At 34.5% G+C, this 19,138-nt stretch overlaps 1 protein-coding gene across 2 annotated transcripts in view; it reads right to left on the bottom strand.

Annotated features, from left to right (window-relative positions):
- The window catches only part of LOC105197486 (gastrin/cholecystokinin type B receptor), a 101,645-nt gene that overhangs the window by 5,937 nt on the left and 76,570 nt on the right, over positions 1 to 19,138 (bottom strand). Inside the window, exons 6-10 of one of the 2 annotated variants that reach the window (XR_850821.3) lie at positions 15,545 to 15,750; positions 9,809 to 9,923; positions 8,866 to 9,026; positions 2,576 to 2,737; positions 514 to 719 (exon numbers count right to left, since the gene is read on the bottom strand). Coding sequence is in view for 1 of the 2 variants with exons in the window: in XM_011163875.3 (XP_011162177.1) it covers positions 2,576 to 2,737; positions 8,866 to 9,026; positions 9,809 to 9,923; positions 15,545 to 15,750 (644 nt within the window). In the remaining variant the exon portion in view is untranslated. The remainder of the gene's footprint in view (positions 1 to 513; positions 720 to 2,575; positions 2,738 to 8,865; positions 9,027 to 9,808; positions 9,924 to 15,544; positions 15,751 to 19,138) is intronic. The other variant, XM_011163875.3, reaches the window with a different exon arrangement.

The following is a 19,138-nucleotide window of genomic DNA, read 5'->3' as shown; positions in this document are numbered from 1 at the left end:
CCCTGTATACTTGTTAAAAACTACTTTGGTAAATTATTAAAAATCGATAAAATGCTTTACATTCGAGTATCCACTTCAAAGTAAAATTATTAAGGATGGAATTCTAATATGGAATTAGAAAGCGATTTCTAAGGTTAAATTCTGTTTTCTTTCTTTTTTTTTTTTTAAAGCTTGAACATCGAAATGTGCCTTTAGTTATCTATTCTCCTATCAACTACAGTTTTAATCAGAGTGCCGTCCTTAACACAACACTTTATTGAGAATATCACATTACGCTTTTCCTTGAAGCAAGTGAATATGTGTGACGCTACTTTGAATTCCCCCAAGGACACCATGTATCACCGTGAAGCTGAAAGGGGCTTAATTCAACCTTTCGATGTATCTGGTGCGGAATTGGATGCGGAGTAAGGTGTCTACGCGACAGATTAATGAAGCAGCGCACCGTGGTCATGCCGAAGCCGAATGTGAACGTGCGAGATGAAACGGCGACGTTTGGCCGACCGTTTAGTTTACCTCGATCAAATCGTGCTCCACTCGTCTACTCTAGCCGGACATTCGTCGCACATGCACATGGATTTTCGAGGGGGTCACTCGCTTCGTCGGGGACACGTCCGTTTACCGGGGACTTGCGAACCCCGTAAGCGTGTCACGGGTGGTCTACGGGATGCGGTTCGCTCGAGTTTCGGGACTTTGACTCCCCGAAGGAGTTTCGGATCCACCTGAATCATGCATGCAGAAACGGAGGACTTTGGCTGGCGAGAATCTTAGCTTACCTATATGTTAAAGTTGAAAATTCTCGCGCGCGGTAAAGTTCGTAGTTCAGAGCCTTTGCTCTCGAAAGCGATCTCAAAATTCAATAGAAAACACCGCGATAGTGAGGATATTGTGGCTTTATTCCGAACGACATTAGTTTGGCTATTTTTTTTTTTTTTTTTTTTCCTAAATGAAGGCAATTTCTTAACTAAACCAAGAAGTGTTCCAAATTCATCATATGTCAGAAACAGTAATAATCTGTAAATAACTCAACCATTCCACGATAAAAATTCTTCTCAGAGCTTTTATACAAATTGGAATTCTTCTTAGAATTTTTCATGTATATGAATTCTGAAATATTATATTCTAAAGTAAAAATCTAAAAAATTTTTAAAAAAAGTTATAAAATTGTATAGCAATTTTGAAAAATTCTAAAATTTAAGTAAAGATACTAAAAAATTACTCGAGAAATGATATATTTGACATTTCATCATTTTTTACATTTTTTTCTTTAATTTTATTAACACTGCTTCTATATTACAATAACCCCGAGAACAAATTTTTCTCATAATTTTTATACAAATTAAATATTTTTCAAAAATATTGAGAAAATATACACTTTTTCAGAATTGTTTATATATGTGAATTTTAAATATTCTAAGATTTGCATAAAAAATCTAGAAAAAATTTTTTTTAATTATACACAAATTCTAAAAAAAAATTTGAAAAATATTATAAATTTTAAGAGAAATTTTTATCAGAATTATAAAGTAATTTTTTAAAATTTTTACGTAAATTTCAGTATTTTTAAAATTTCTATACAATTTTATAACACTTTTTAGAATATTTCTGAGATTTTTTATCTTTGAATATTTTAGAATTTATATGTATGAAAAATTCAGAAAAGATGTAGATTTTTTCAATATTTCCAAGAAGTGTTCCAATTTGTATGAAAGTTATGAGAAAAATTTTTATCAGAGAATGATTGAGTTGTTTACAGATTATTACTGATTATAACACATGGCATACTTATAGGTTTGGAACATTTCCCGATTTAGTCAAGAAGCTGCCAACATCTAGAGAAAAAAACAAGCCAAACTAACATCGTTCGGAATATACCCACATATCTTCCTTTTCTATGACATCGCGTTAATTTGAGTCAATGCGAAAATAAATCCATTCGTACACGTTTGTAAAAGCGTAAAATTGTCATCCGGCGGAAAATGTTTTCGGCAATAAAAAAGTTTAATCTACGATTCTTCATTCTCATTACTCAACAAGCGTGAAAATTATCGATTTATGCGAGCAAAACTTTTGTCGTGGAGCGTGCAGCTTTCGTTCTCTCTTACGGAAAGGTTTTATTTGTCGACGTTTGTCGAGCGTTGGCAGTTCGCAGTTCGTTTCAATAGAAATGCAATCGTGTATTTTCAAATTAACGCGTTTTATCGGTCGCATCATAAATCGCATAAGTGCGAAGTAACGTGCCCGAAGTCCGAAAAAAAACCTCAGCGCTTTAATTAAACTTGTTAAAGCAAAAATAATTACCGTACGTCAGTAAATCAGAAGGGATTCACCGGGAAAACTGGGGGCGCGACTTTTTTGAGGATATTATGAGGAAATTACGGTTAATATATCTTGAAAGGCCGCGGAGAAAATTGCCGCGGCGCTCTATCTATTTTATAAAATGATATGAAGGAGTCAGCGGGATACGTTTCGAAGGGTGGTCGATAAGGGCGCACTTCGCAATATTCCCTGCGGTTGCTTTTCGTTTTCCTCGACGATGTACCAGCGCTACAAGACGATGTAACAAGCCATGACATACCTTACGGTCGTGGTTCGAGTCTGACTGAGACTTGGGTTCCTCGTTACAGATGCCCGATAGCCTCTCCTGGAGCAGCAAATCAACCAACCGCTGCAGGCAGCCGACAGGAAGTTTTCCCTGAAGTGCTTTGACATAAACCCGTAAATTATCGGGTTTATACAGCTGCAATACCCACATTGGATTAAAGGCACGATCGGATCGAAGGTCGCGTTAATCGCCGAGTTGCCGCTAAAATGCGCTAAAATGCGCAGACCCGCACCGCATCTATTGCAGCCGCTCGTAAACGCGCACGTGAGCACGTGCAGCGTGGCGGAACGGTTGCATCGGAACGCGAAACGAAATCCGCGGTTCGAATATGGAATGCGACGCAATTCCGCACATTTTTCTATGGTCGACATTTCAGATGGAAATCCCGTATCGACTATTTTACCAAAGATGGCTCCAGCTGGCCAGCCTTTTCCACGCGAAAACAAGAAGAAAAGTCGCGGTGGAGATTCCGTGAGAGAAAGAGCAGTCGGAAGATGCTCTCTCTCTCTCTCTTTCTCTCTCTCTCCCTCTTTTATTGAATAAATATTTTACTGCATTAACCCGTTGTGGTTACACTGGGTCTAGATGACTCAAGGCCATATATAGTTATATATACGAGGTGTGTTCAAAAAGTATCGCGAATTTTGTGTTTTTTCAAAAATTATTTATTTATTCATGAATATCTATTTTGTCCCCTTCAAAGTAATCCCCATGAGATATTATACACTTGTGCCAACGGTTTTTCCAATCTTCGAAGCACTTCAAAAAATCATTTTTTTTTATCTTGTTCAGCTCCTCCTTCGATGCCGTCTTTATCTCGTCAAGCGTAGCGTAACGTCGTCCTTTCATGGGCCTCTTCAGTTTAGGGAACAAGAAAAAGTCACAGGGGGCCAGATCTGGGGAATACGGTGGCTGCGGCATCATTAGTGTGTTGTTTTTGGCCAAAAAGTCGCGCACAAGCAATGATGTGTGAGCAGGGGCGTTTGGTACGAATTTCGCGGCGACCCGTCTCATGCCCAAATCATTGATAAAAATCGAATGGCACGAGCCAATCGATATGTTTAGGTCCTCAGCAACTTCTCTAACGGTGATTCGACGATTGGCCAATACCATTTTCTCCACTTCATTAATTTTTTCGTCTGTTGTTGAAGTGCTCGGGCGTCCGGCACGCTCTTCGTCGTTCACATCTTCTCGGCCTTCTGAGAACATTTTGTACCACCGATAAACGTTGCTTCGGTCCAAGGTAGCTTCTCCGTATGCCACAGTCAACATTCGGAATGCATCCGCGCACTTAATTTCGTTTTTCACACAAAATTTGATACAGGTTCTTTGATCCATTTTTTTGAATAGGTAAAAATCGAAGACGATCCAAAACACGTGCAAGCAAAGCAGCTGTCAACAATTAAGTGAACATTCAAAATGGCCGAGCTTGTCGGCATAAGTGAGAGACATGAGTACCAACATAACGCCACAAAAAGATCGAAATTCGAATATACGTAACCCGCGAAAATTCAAAATTCGCGATACTTTTTGAACACACCTCGTATATAGTTTTTGACACAAAAAAAAAAATTTCTTCACATTATTTTACTCCTTCAACATTGATTTATGTCATTTCGTGATTTTCATTACAATTACCAACTTCAATCTTCAAAATAAATATACTTTTTGAAAAGCTCGATATAATACTATTTTTTCCTTAAAAGTATGCTACTTCTGGAGTAGAACCCCGGTAATAACTTTGATTTTACTCAAAAATTAGAATTTTCAAGAATTTTTTAGTACAAAATGGCATTTTTCAAAATTTTTTTTCCTCGTGTCGTTTCAATATTAAAAAATTTAATAAAGGATACATAAACGATTTGATTACGAAGAAGAAGTCTTAAACTTCATTTTCGTGAAGGATTTGAGTCGATTCATCAAAAGGAACGCAAATGGCAACTGTTTTTTTGCGTCGAGTCAACTGGATCCAGTATAACCATTACGTTATTTTTTGGAGGTGTAACCACAACAGGTTAATATTACAAATAATAATGTATATATAATAATTAACTATTAATTACTAATTGATATACGAAATTGCTTATCTTGCTATTTATCCCCAGAAGCTTAGGGTGGCCCTTATCAATATATCTGGGGATAAGGGTATGCCCCCCGGACATTGGGTAGCTAGAGTACCTTGGGTTGCCAATCTCGTACTCACAGACGTGAGCTCCTTAGAGCTTTACCTTGACACCGTGTGACATAATGCAATTAATAATCGAGTTAATAACTAAGATGCATTGAATCCTCTCTGTACAATTGAAATTTAGTTGAAATCGCATTATTAGGAGAATTTCACGTCAGAATCCATAAATTCTGAAATACGTACTATATAAATACAAAATGTACCGATTTTTAAAAAATTATAGTAATTATTTTTAATTTGTACAAAATACCGTTAATATTTTAATAGTATATTTCGAGAGCATGTGCAGCTTAGTTGATGTTAAAAATTTCAATATGAAAATATTGAAATCGCAAAAGCTTTCCAGTTATAAACGATTGAGGTTGATGAATGGAATCGTGCGCTTAGATTGCCTCGTAGCTACACGTGTTCCGATCTGTCACTTGTTATTGATTTTCAATACCAAGTAAGATTGATATTTACTGCTCAATTAATTTTATTGTTTGATTTCTATTATCTGAAAAGATTATATAGACCATAACTGATGGTACGTCCAATATTGTAAATATTAATATCATAAAGAATTTTAACAAATGATAAAAAAAGTTATTCACATTTAATCATTTTTTCTTTAAAATCTGGCAATTTTATAATTCTGTATACTAATAAATAATAAAATAATAAAATAAAATATTGTCCCAGAATATCGTCTATATCCAATTTCGTTTTAATTATCGAATCTCTTTTTACCGAAGATAACGTAGCGTTTTTGTAACAATTTAGTGACTAAAACGTAATAATGTTAGAATTAGATTGTGAAATATAAGCGAAAAGTTTATAATCGAATGATCATGAGCAAATCTCACGTATTCATACGTGAAATTCATGTTTCTCGGGGTTAATGTTGGGATTTTCGTGAAACTTTAGACATTTGCGGCGAAGGAAGAAGACGAGCTGAGTTGGATTTAAGGATGAGGGACTAGCATTTTGGGATTTACATTAAATAGAAGCAAAATCTGATAATAACTATTAAGCAGCTTAAACGCTTGTATTAAACTTATTACACGTTCTTGCTGTTATTATACTTCCAGACTGTTTTACACATGAGGACGTTTATATCCATAAAACCAATGCCGGAGGCAGCTCGAACTTGGGCAAACTTGCCAAGCTCTCTGCCACCGGAGGTTTCCCTCCGTTCGATGAAGAAAAGTTAGAAGTTACTTTAAAATTGGAGGGGGTATAACACACTTTGCCCAACTTATAACAGTCATAACCAAACAGAAAATAATAGGGCATTTTTGTAAAAAGCGAGTTTTGCATTAGACAACTTTTTACTTCTAAAAAATGTGCGTATGTTTCTCTGTTAAATAAGTTTTGCTTTATCCTATACGTAAAAATAATTCAATGTAAAACTGACGTATTCAGAGAAAGAATTTTATGGTCAAAGACAATGTAGAAAACACGGGATGGTCTCGCGCAACACGTGCGTTTGACGCGAGACCCTTTCATATCTCTTGAAACGTAAGATAATAAAAAAATCATTGCTTCTACTTTACATATTTATACATTTACTTTACATATATAAATGGATGAAAAAAATTGAACCTGTATTTCTATGTAATTTGCCTTTCAATAAATTTATATTATTTCTAGAAGTATAATTTAGTTGCGTTTTAATGTACTCTTTTTTTATACGCCAATTAACTCAACTGTCAAAAACACTTCTGTGATCAATCTCGCATCGTCGTACTATTTTATTCCCAACAATTTCCAATATTTGTAATATTGAAAGAATTATTATAACGAAATAGATATTTCAATTGAAAAAATATATAAAATTTAATAGAAATGTTACTCGTAAGATAAAATAAACTACACTTGTTAAACACGTTGCAAAGCATGCGTTATATATAAGAAAACTTTCTTTTTAATTAAAAATTCTTGTATTTAATAAGGAAGAAAACTTTCTCGCATTTATTTCATTATTGGATATATGGGCATTTCAATTAGTCTATCACATTTCCTTTCAATCGCACCTCTTTTTCTTAGCGATAATTTAATTAAAAACTATCAGTTATTTTAATTATACGGCAAAATATGAGTTTTCAATGTTAACACTCATAATTAAATTCCAAATTCACATCTGTGAAAGTAAATCCAATTTGAGATATATTAGTCAGAAAGATAATAAAGCACTGCAAATTCATTTACATTTTCGAGCTCTAATTTTTTAACGCTAGACATTAGAAAAAAATATATATATATTTTAGAAAATTTCCCCACTGCTAGAACGTCCACGTTAAATTTATCAAAGAAACGGTTTCTCAAAGATGGAAAGGCAGAGAGACAGCAGAAAGACTTTCCCGTGTGTGTACGAAACTAAAGATTAAATTAAATTAAAAGCGTAAAATGAAATTACTCGAAAAAAGCGAGTCTCTTTCGCGTAAGAAATATCAATTTTTTTTTAGAGAAGAGCAAAGGTAATAAATCATTTTCTTTTTTTTTTCTTTTTTGTTAAAGGCGATGGAAGAAGCCGCACGCGAAGCGAAGAATGCAGTGTTTTCTCGTAACGACCCGAATCACTTCAATAATATGCAATTTATCTATTGCATCGAACGCCGTTGGCTGGCAGCATCACGACTTGTTAAGCTAATCAAAGGTCGTTATCAAAATGACACACGGCGTGATTCGGAAAGATGGCTATTAATGTCGATCATTCTATATCGTAGCGACACGAGGGAAAGGGGAAAGAGGAAGAGGGAAGCGACACGGTGAAAATATAATGCCGCACGTGTCCTCGCCGTCCGTCGCAATTCAATACGGAGATGATTTCAAAATCCGCATTTCAATTGCGAAAACACATCACACCTACGCGACAGAATTCCCGGAACATAATGAAATGTATCTAAATGCATCAATTGTAAACTTCATGTTTAATGCTTTCGATAAATCAATACAATTCGCAGCGACCGCGTGAAACTTGTTTGCGTTGCGATCATCGGCCTAAATTATGCGCAATACGTACCGCATTGAAAATTACTGCGCGCGAGCAAGTCTCCCGGTTGTTACACGAATTATATTTATTCGTCGAGAAAGATCAAATGCCAATTCCTACGGTCGAAGTATCTAAGGTTCCTTCACGCGTTGCCAAGTTCACGTCTTTCAATATTAACGTCTGCCCGCGAAAATATTCAAGATCACGGAATTGCGCGCGAACGCGTCGCGCGCGCCTGTTACGAAATATTGCGGTGACATCGATTAAATTTGCCTCGAGGAATGCGATTGTTTATGTAAAACAATTCAATTGTAGTAGAAGGAATGTTATAAATATGGAGCGGTGCTGTACCTGCGGTATATCGAGGTTTCCAGAGTTTTGCAGGTGTCGTCCTCGACGACCACTTTACTAATTGATAAATGACGCCGCCTGAGCAAGCCTCTGTATTTAATTAATGTCAACCGTAAAGCCGTTTCCGATTTTCCGTATTCGCCGCTTGTTTTTGACGATGGTAAAATTCTTACCAATACGTATTCAGTAATTCCCAGTTTGTCAATACTTCGAACGTAGTATTGAAAAGCATTCGGAATACAGATGCTTTTGCAATATCAATCGAGCTTAAATCGCAGCAAATATAAATGAAACCGTTTTCAATCTGCAATTTTTACTGATTTTTAATTTCTAAACTGCACATTTTTCAAAAAAGAAAAAAAGAGAGAGAGAATTATACAATGAAAGGTACATCGATCGAAAAGCGAAAATTAATACAGCCATAAATTGCATAACCTTTCACATTTTCACCTTTTCCCGACTGAATGTGAACTCTTTAATAAAGAAATAAAACCTTGAAATTTGTTTCTTTCTCTACAATTTACAATGCAATTGTGTACAGATTCTGCGCGATCCGTTTGGCGGAACAACACTTGCGGCTGACCAGCAAGCCGGTTTTTCTACTAGTAACGCGAGCCCGCGAACGACTCCCCGGAGGCGATAACCTTCGCAACGGTGATCACGTAAAAGACGAGATCGCGGTAGGTGTGGGGTCAGTTTTAGATTGACGACTCCCCGGCGCTTAATCTGCAAGTTGAACCCGAAGCATACCTGTTAAAATAGGCCATCAGATGGAACGCGGTGTTAAAGTGCTTGTACATTCCATCCTTGATGCGTGGCAGGTAGCCGTAAGCGGTCAGCACGTTGTCGACGAGCAACGGGGCCCAGCAAATGGCGAATATCACAACGACTGCCACTAACATCTTCACCACCTGTTGGCCGGGCCATTCGGAGCGATTAGAGCTGTTTTCTGACACTTGCTAAGACCGCGTTACACGGAACATTCTCTAATATACTCGAACAATATGCCAGATATGGCCCGGGTTTAAACTGAACAACGTGGGCGTTGTTTCTATCCCGAGTAAAGCTCGGGATATATTTTCAGCCCTACTGGTTTAATATTGACCGCAATTTATGGTCACTAAAAGCGTCTGCAATTGTATTAAGTTGTACATTTATTCGAAAATGAAAACTTACTCCCAAAGTAATTTCTAAAATTTATTTATATTATAGTCCACTAACTAATATGTAAAAAAGGCCAAATAAAACTTACAGAAAATACATCATTATTTTAACACCTAATAGCTTGCTCGTTTGTCCTTTTTATATATATATAGTTATTGTACTATATTGCTTTTTGAAATTTATACGAGCTGTTATCTTGGTAAATTTATTTATTTATATTATTCTCGATGACGATTTATTCAAAATTTCACAATTATTAAAAAAAAATAATAATAATAGAAAAATCCTTTGAAAATACCCTTACGGAAACGTAATAGTGGCAGTTTTTAATTGGTCAGTAATTATTACTCATTTTGAGTAATACAAATACTGTTGATTGGTACTTTTAATACCAACCAACATTACATTTCAAGGGCAATCATTTAAGAATATCATTAAGAATGTTTCGAAGTAAATTTCTAAATTTACAGGTATTTATTTCTCAAAGTATCAAAATTGTTTTGTTCTTAGAAAAAAATTGAATACCGACCTGCTTCATTGTTTTTGATTCTTCGTCTTTCTCGTTCCGCCGCGATTTACGTTCGTTTCCGCTCTGCCTCTGTGTCATGGGAATAGATTCCGTATCTGCGCTGTTTGGATTTAATCTGGAACAGATTAAAACTTACTCTCTGATTATATGTGCATGAGGCTCTCGTACTCCTTTGCACGCCAATTCTGTTTGCACAGTGATCTCCGTGACAGAAGATAGATGGATATATAATAAAAATAAATGGAGTATTCTCGAAGCTTCCAAAAAAAAGACAAATAGCAAAATTTGATCCAATATTAATTTTAACATCTCAATATTAATTTAGTTTTTGATATTAAAAACGATATATTAATTTTCTCGCAACTAATTTTGATAAATGATATTTTTAGCACTGCTTATTATAGTCCATCATTTCTTTTTTTTTTTTTTTTTTTTGAATGTCATTGAGCGATAATTTTACTTCTATATCCAAACCATATTATGACGGATATAAAATTATTTATGAGAAAAATATTTGAACTTTTACGGAGGGTTTCGCGTGCATGCGAAGCTATTTTCATCTTGACAAGATATTGCATGTGTTAACTGTACATTACGACTCCATTCCGCGGAATCTCCTTTGATCTTGACAATAATTTTATCTCGAGGAATTTCTGCGAGTTGACCGACATATTAAAGCCATGCATCAAAGAATATTCTGAAGCAGCGATCTTTCCGCGCGAGTAGAAGCGTTAATTTAATCGCGGCACTCGCTATATGCATAATGATGGCGATCGATCGCAGAATGCATCCTCCTATGCAGTCGTTTCTTCGAAGAAATCGTCGCGATAAAAAAAAATGTCTCTAGTCTCCAAGTAAGTGAAATCAATCTTTTTCTTAACTCGATGCAGATGGTTTTTCTCGAAATATAATACGCAATACCTTCCTTCGAAGACACATGTAATTTTTTATCAGTTTCAATGTAAAAGCTCGATTTTTAAGCACCTCAAATGCATCTTCTACACAAACAGGTACACTGTTAAATTCGCAGTGTCAAATTCTACTCAACTTTATTTTTAATGTTTCATTTCTGTAAATCGCAACTGCTCCCACTTACAAGGAGAGGCCGCGACCAGTGCATCACCGATTTTAATAAAATTTTGTGGGTGTGTAGTATTCACTCACAGGGTAAGTGCACCTATTATCATGGCCTGCCCTACTACCGTGGTTTTTGAAAAATAGATAATAGCTCGTTAAAAAAAGAGTACCTATAGAAAAAAATTATTTCACATTTAATCTAATCAATAGTAGAATAAATTAAAATTAAATAAAAATGGAAATATAAATACGTTTAATAAATAAATCAAATTTACCCACGAAATTAGGTGCAATGCGCATGTTGTTGGTATTACCGCGGTATTCACGTTTCAGTGAAAGTGCGAATGACTTGACACATAAGTATTTAGTTCACTATCATTTCATCATTTTTTCACTCTACGCGCGTGATACACAGCTTTTGATATTATAAATTACAAATTTACTCGATACACATATAATTCTTGATAACTGTCAAAACGCGATCTCTACAATGATAGTAGCTTATGAAGTAAGCACAGCGCGAGAACCAATCAGCATTTTTTTTATCAACGGTATTTGGGACACGGTAATTGGTAAATCCGTGGAAATGGGTACACGATAATTCATACATGACCACGGTAACAAGCGCATTTTGTTTTTATTAATTTTAATATTAATAAAATTGCATTTTGTTAATAATAGATGGATTTATATATTTTTTCAGTTCTTTTATAAACGTTAAGAGAAAAAGTGTAAATTTTTTATTTTTTATTTTTATTTACGATGCATTGAAGTTGGGTTTTTCAGAAAATGCCACGATAATAGGTGCACTTATCCTACTACAATAAAGCTGTAAGTTGCTAAAATTAGGTATCTCGAGAAAATGACGATAGAAGTTCTTACAGAAGAATACGATTGTCGAATCAGCGGCGTAGCATCCGGCGTTAGAAAAATCGTCATATTTACAACGGTCTTCGAGTAAAACAGTTTTGTTTTTTTCTTTGTCTAGACCTTATAAAAAAACTAAAAGCTGTAACGGTACTATAGGTGCTAGAAATATTTAATCGTCGTTTCCTCGAGAATGCCTAATTTTCGCAACTTACGGCTTTACTGTATAAGTAAATGTGTGAGTGAATACTACACACACACATAAAATTGTATTAAAATCGGTGATGCATTTGGTCGTGGAATTCCCTTGTCGGTATGTCGTTAATTTTAAAACAATGGAATTAAACAATTTAACTCGAGAATTGTTAAATTTGACTTATATTTAATTTATTACGTACTAAATGCATACGTTAATATGCATACGCTGCTTACTTCCAAATTAAGCAATTCAACCGTTGAAATGGGTTGTTACTTTAACTACACGTTTTGTGTTAAAATAATAAATTTCCAAGCATAAAATGAAGCGAAAAATAAATGTTATTTTTCAAGAAATTAATTAATTTAAATCTGAATTTTTAGCCCTTAACTACAATTCAAACATACTCCACCGCACATAATTGCATAAATATTTCTCTCGATTGAAATATGATTGAATTATAGTTTAAGATTATTTATAGAAAAAAAATATCTTAAAATTAATATTGTTGAAAATAAAGAAGAAAATCTTTATTTATTTATTTATTTATTTTTTTTTACTTAGAGCTCTACACAAATTTTCTGTTATATTTTCTGTTATATTATTTTCTGTTACATTTTTAATAAATGATTATCTTTCAGTTTCAAGATATGTATTTAATTACTACACAAGCAAAAAAAGCACGAATTTTTAAAATTTTATTTTAATAAAAATTCTTAGAAAAAAAGGCACAAAACAATCACGCATTGTGTAGGTCAGATTTTGTCAATATAATTGATAGTTAATATTTAACAGTGTAGAAATTTATTTCGAGACAATATGCAAAGCAATATATAGCAAAAAAAAAAGAAATAATCTTCATAGATAAAGGACTTATAAAATGTTCCTCTCAAAATAAAATGTTCCTCTTCGCTTATCAGCGAAGGATTCACTAAGATTTCTCGAGATGTTCTTAAATATATCGAGCCGTCTGAAGACGACGATGTTCCACGAGATGCCGGGAGACGGCGAATCGAATCAAGTCGAGTCGTAAAGTGCAAATGCATTTGCCATTATGTCTGCCCCATCGCCCTCGATCTATTTCAAGCGAACCGCCCGCGGGCTACACACTTTCCAAAGAAACACTATGAACAATGCGACCGCGTCCATTACCAGAAGTTTGCTTCCAGCCCGAGTCAAATATCATCTGGGCGCGTACATACGTATGTAACTAATGATAACAAACAATGAGAGTTAAAGCAAATAAAGTCTTCTGCGATATTGTCTGAATTAAAAAGAGAAGTGCTGCTTCAACTGTTGAATGTGCGATTATTCTGCATCGAGATGAATTAATAATACGTTTTGTCTAGAATAATTAATAGGGAAATTATTACAAAATCGTTTATCCTGTTATACAGGATGTTTCATAACATGTAGGCGTAATTTCAGAAATAAATTCGGAACACAAAAATAACACAAGAAGTTCATTCATGCATTATAGATCAATATTTGCGCGCGAGTGATTCAGTTACCGAATTATAAATCATTTTATTAACATTGTAACAGGCAAAAAATACCAGACGTTTATAACTTTTATTAATGACGATTTCATTGTTTTATAATTTTAATAAGTGAATATTCTTTTTATTATTTGTTCAAAATGTCCATCTTCTAATTTTAAGCATTGCTTGCCATAGTTTCTTGTACTCGTATTATAAAAAAAGGCCAATTAATTTGCCTAAATTCAATAAAATTTTAATAATTCACTTCTTCGTGTCATTTTTGCGTCTTAAATTCATGTTTAAAATTATGTTCACATATTATGAAACATCCTATATATTTTTTATTTCTCTATGTTTTTCTAGATATTTCTACTTTGCTCTCTAATTATATACATCTAATTATATCGTACTTCTTATACACCTGTTTGCACCAATGTAATTTAACTTTAAACTCAGTTTAATTTACTTCCTATTTGTTTCTAATTCTTAGAACAGCCAGAAAAGATGGAAAGGTAAAAAAAATAAGAGATATAAAAATAAAAAATAAAAAGCATCAAAATTCTAAACAGAAATTAAAATTAAACTGCAATTGGTGCAAACGGTACTTCGAGATTTAAGATTTATCTCATGAAAATATAAGCTCAAGTCGATTGCAGCTTGCTGCTCGCAGCTATACGAACAAATCTTAATGAGATCCGATATTACGTTATTGGGTCGGGTGCGCGCAAAATGCGTTATGAATGGAAACGCGATCTTCGTCGTCGTATTATCGCTGGCCTCGATATGAACTCCCACTGCGGGCATCCGAAAATCCGGCTATTCAATTGCTGTTTATATTAGATCGCTAGTCGCGTCGGAACGTTCATCAAATTGTAAAAAATATGGTGCTCTTCTCCTGCCTACAATAAACGACTGACGTTCGCGACAAGGCAATCGACATTTCGCACGGTCGGGCGAGAAACACGTGTCTCGATTGCTGTTACTGCGGAAAAGGCAAATAGCAGTTTATACATCCATTTATGGATTACTATGTCCGCGCCCACGTATGCGGTAGGCAGAATGTCGCACATAAATTAATGCAATCGGATTCACACCGATTATTGTACCTACACGGTTGAATGAGCGGAGAGAATTCAATCGTTTAAATTTGCATACGCGCATTTGTTGTACATTTCGCGACAACTTTACCGCTATATATTATACATATTAAAATTTTACTGCTATTTATAAAAATATTTAATCGTTTATATCCATTATCCGTTTGTAATAAGTTGTCGATAATAATTGGAAGAATCTTATTGCTTTCAATGAAAGAGTTCTGTAAATGCATAAAATTGCAGTTCTATCAATTCCTAAAGATTAGGCCTCTCCAAATCACCATCGTTTTCTTATGCAGTACTATGTACTCCTAATTTTTTCTAATTTTTAATCTTTGTAATTAAAGAGCCTTAATGGTCATAGCTAGATCTTAGTGCTGATATTTCTTGTGTTTTATACATATATGTTTTCAATAAATTCATTAAATTGCGCGCCGATAAATTTTTTGATCTTGAAACGCAGTTCTAAGTCGAATAAAAATAATAATATTACAATATTAAATCGTGCATCAATTTAATAATGATGTTAACAAGCATCTAATATGCTAATAAAAAAATCCCTCTTCCCTTAAAAAATTGTAAAGAATTTATTCCGAAAATAACGTCTCAGAAGAAATCGAAGCTGGGACTTCCTGATTTTTCGGGACGAGTATCTTAGCTATTTCGTGAACTTTAAAATGTATATAAAATCACACAAAAGAAGTCAGGAAAATCTAGCTATAAGGTTCTTATTGTATTTTCTCAGTCGGTCTATGCTCTCTTATTATTTTTATCTTTCCTTTTCTTCCTTATGGGTGTTAATAATTTTTTCGATTTAACAAATTTAATTGTACTTATTTCCCGAAACCGTTATTCACAAGTATCGCGGATATTGGATTAGAGAAATTTAATTTCCGACATTAAATTCAATTTATTCAACTTTGATCGAATTTTTCGTGCGGATAAAAAGATAAGATCGCGTCCAACTCAGAAATTCATGAGCCAAAAGAAAAATGAAAAATGAAATCTCCGGACTTACGCATGTCGCGACGTCATGTGATACCGGCGCTTCATAACGCGCCAGATCTCCCAGCAGATGCTCGTGTAGCAGAACCCCATGATGATCAGCGGTATAACGAGGACCACGATGAGCATATAAACCTCGTGGGCTCGCAACAGGAATCCGGTCTCGGAGTTACGCACGCACCAATATGCGATCCGTCTCAGCCCGACCTTCTTGTGTGTCTGAAAAGAAAAGTAGAATAAACGTAAAATAAGGGATACAATGGGGCGCGTGTTCCCCTCGACGCGTCCCGGGATGTGCGAAGACTCTTCGCGACGTGCGACTTCCTTTCTGAATGCGTTTATTAAACCTTGAGACGGGCATTTACATACGCTGGGACGGTAAGATTCCGGCCGGCGTGTATGTAAGCCTTTTCATTGCACCCTCGCCGTTTACTTCATAAGGCCCCGTAAAAGGGATCAGCGTCCGCCTCCGCGCTTTATTAATCCTTTACGACGTGACTATCTTTCGGATGCGATGGAAGAGCATTAGGCGTTCAACGTGTCGCGAGAATTGTAACGGGATATTTTCCAAACGATTTAAACCACGAAAGAAATTGTGAAAGCTTCATACTTCTTTCTTTTCTATGGAAGAATGCCAAAAAGTAAAACTAATCAAAATCTTCAATTGAAGATAGGTGTAGAATTATCTCGAGTTTTCTACAAGAAATTTCAAACAAGCCTGTTATCATCTTTAATAATTCAGACAAAATGTACAGTGCTCTGTTATCTTCTCAAACTCGTTATTTTTTTTTACCGAGAGATTCAAAGGAGAAAACGATGAGAGATCTCTACACATATTTGATAAATAGTTTAAATACTCGTATACAAGAAATACAAGCAGCCTCATTATTTCAAGATGTAACGAGATTATGTTTTAACAATAATAAGTTGAATATATAGGCTGATCAATAATGCAAGAAATAAAAGGAAGTTTCTCAGTCGAGATGGATCTTGGTGCTTAATAATATTCTCATATCAATTATCGAATATATTTTTCAGTTTTATAGATTGCCAATATGATTTATTAAACTTGAAACGCGATCGTAAACTAAAGCTGGAAATAAAATCTCAAATTAATTTGATCGTCTTTGCTAATGATGATACAAGCATCTTAAAAAAACTGTAATGAATTTATTTGATAAAAATATTACTCCAGTGAGGATTTACTAACAATAAGAAAAAAAAATGATAGCAATTCCGATGTTAAATATAAATTTATAATTGTTTTAATTATGCAAGTTACAGCTATTACTTATTATTACTACGTACTATATAGTAAGCGAATGTTAAAAAAATAGTTGTGATTACTGTACCTTTTCGTATTTTTTTTTGGATTATATTTAAAATATAAAATGAATAAACATAACACAGCGTGCACGCGTGTTATTTTTCTTTATAATTGCAATTCGTTAAAAGCAACGACGGAAAACAAAAAAAAAACTTTTCATTTCAGACACACTGCATATTCTATTTGGATTTTAGTTCGGCTTTATTTAACTTTTTATTCATAACTTTTGCGCCAGGCCTGTGCAAAAATTTCATTTCCTTCAATCCTTCATTTACCCTTCCTCGCAAGAATGAGGGATAAGAGTCTCTCGTGCGAGAGACTTATTCACCGATGAACCTCAATTCGAAAATGTTATGTGCACCGCTGTAGAAAATAAATTTCACGTCCCAATTTGCTTCGCGATTACAATCGGTTTATCTCCGACGTCATTGAAAGATTATCGGATACGTAATACCAAAAAGAACAAAGTTGCAACAAATAAATAGCAAGTACAATCCTCCTTATATACATAACTGATATTTTTCATCGTAAGTGAAGTAAAGATAAAACCAGCTTATATTCAGCAACGATATCTTTCATTGGAAAAATGGGATTTTCTGAACGGTGATATTAAATACATCAAGCGGAACAATGTGAAATCCGATTTTTATAAACTGCAACATTATTCGATCGTATAAATGTGTGAACGATTCCGTCGATAAAAAATTAAAAAAAAAAAAGATTTAATTTCAAGCTCGATCTAAAGGAGTTTAAAATTTCAGGTTGTTTTTACGTTCTTTATTATTAACTCGTGAATTAACTCGAAGTAATGTTATACGAGTCAATTTTCATACTAGACAAATACAAGTTAAGGAATCACAAAAAAACAAATTAAATAATAGTGTACACAGGAAGGTTTGCTAAAGTATTTAAAAGTTTAGCTAGACACAGTTCTAAAAGTATTTAATTTAAAAGAATATTCAAACGTGATGGATAACGCTGTAAAAAATATTGACATTTTTCCAACCAGCTTGATTGTCCTACATAGTTATTTTGATAATCCAACTAAATTATTTTCAGATCCGCATCTATCATGAAACTTTAGATATTTTACACTGAGAAAAAAATCAATTTAACTAATATTCCGTCTCAATTAAATTTTTTCAGGGCTATTCTAAACTATTTGTAAATTTGACTTAAATGCATAAAGTACTTCAACTCTTTAATTTAAACATTTATATATTTAACTCAACTACATGTATATTTCATTTAGATACGTAAATGTTTGAACGAAAGAAATTAAATCAAATTGAAAAATTTAGTCATGTTAATAACTTTTTTCTCTCAGTGTAGGAAAATCATTCTTTCTGTGTATCCATACTTGTTGTATAACTTTATTACGATTAAATGTACGATTTTCCGCACTGGCGATTCTGAGACATTCAAAGAACAACAGGAAGCATTAAAAAGTTTTATCTAAAACAGCGTCGCGAGGAGTACGAGAGAACTTTTTGTCGGTGAATTCGTTGGAAATCCAATCACGTCGGATTCTTTCGATTTTTCCTCTACGCGACCAATGATCTCGGCTTAACGGTTTATCTTTTTAACGCTCAGATAAGTCGCCGTTCATTAAAGTAAGTGGGCGAGGCGGGATGTATCAGCTTTATCGGACGTGCAGGGCGGATGTGTTCTCGGATTTCTGCGAATGTAACACACACATCGCACGCCTGTGCCTTGCCAGCGCGGAATATTGTGCAAACGTCGTGTTACGATAAACGATAGTACGGAAGTAACACTAGCGCTATCCGGAACGGAATAGTGTTCTGTTCAAGTGCTGGTGCAAAGTTAGACAAACGTATCGTTTCGGATTGTTTGCGTTCAATTAGAAATCAATCGCTCAAAGGCAGGCGGTGTCCCGCTCGATGTAAGAAGCGCTTGAGTTTAATTATACTTCTGCAATAAAGATTCGTTTGTACGTAAAAGTCGTTTCACAGAATGTTTCAGTTCCGGAGTAAACAACTTGATAGTATATTTATGCGATTGCAAATCTTCCCCCGAGTATGAGCTGGTTCAAAATGAGATTTTCGAAGAGTGCAATATTTCTTCTTCCAGTTAGGAGTCGAGTTCTCATTGCTGAGCTGTGACGGATTTTTAAAGTGATTTTTGAATAATAACAAGAAAATTAAATGCTCTCTTCGTCAATTAGATACCGCGGATAAAATCGATAATTTTGATGGGATCTCGCTTATTATCAGAGACGTGATTGCAGTTTCGAACTTATCGAAATGTTTAACGAACGAA

This window comes from Solenopsis invicta, chromosome 2 (genome assembly GCF_016802725.1).
Source record: "Solenopsis invicta isolate M01_SB chromosome 2, UNIL_Sinv_3.0, whole genome shotgun sequence".
NCBI classification, from domain to species: Eukaryota; Metazoa; Arthropoda; class Insecta; order Hymenoptera; family Formicidae; genus Solenopsis; species Solenopsis invicta.
This window is presented reverse-complemented; position numbering and strand designations above follow the sequence as displayed.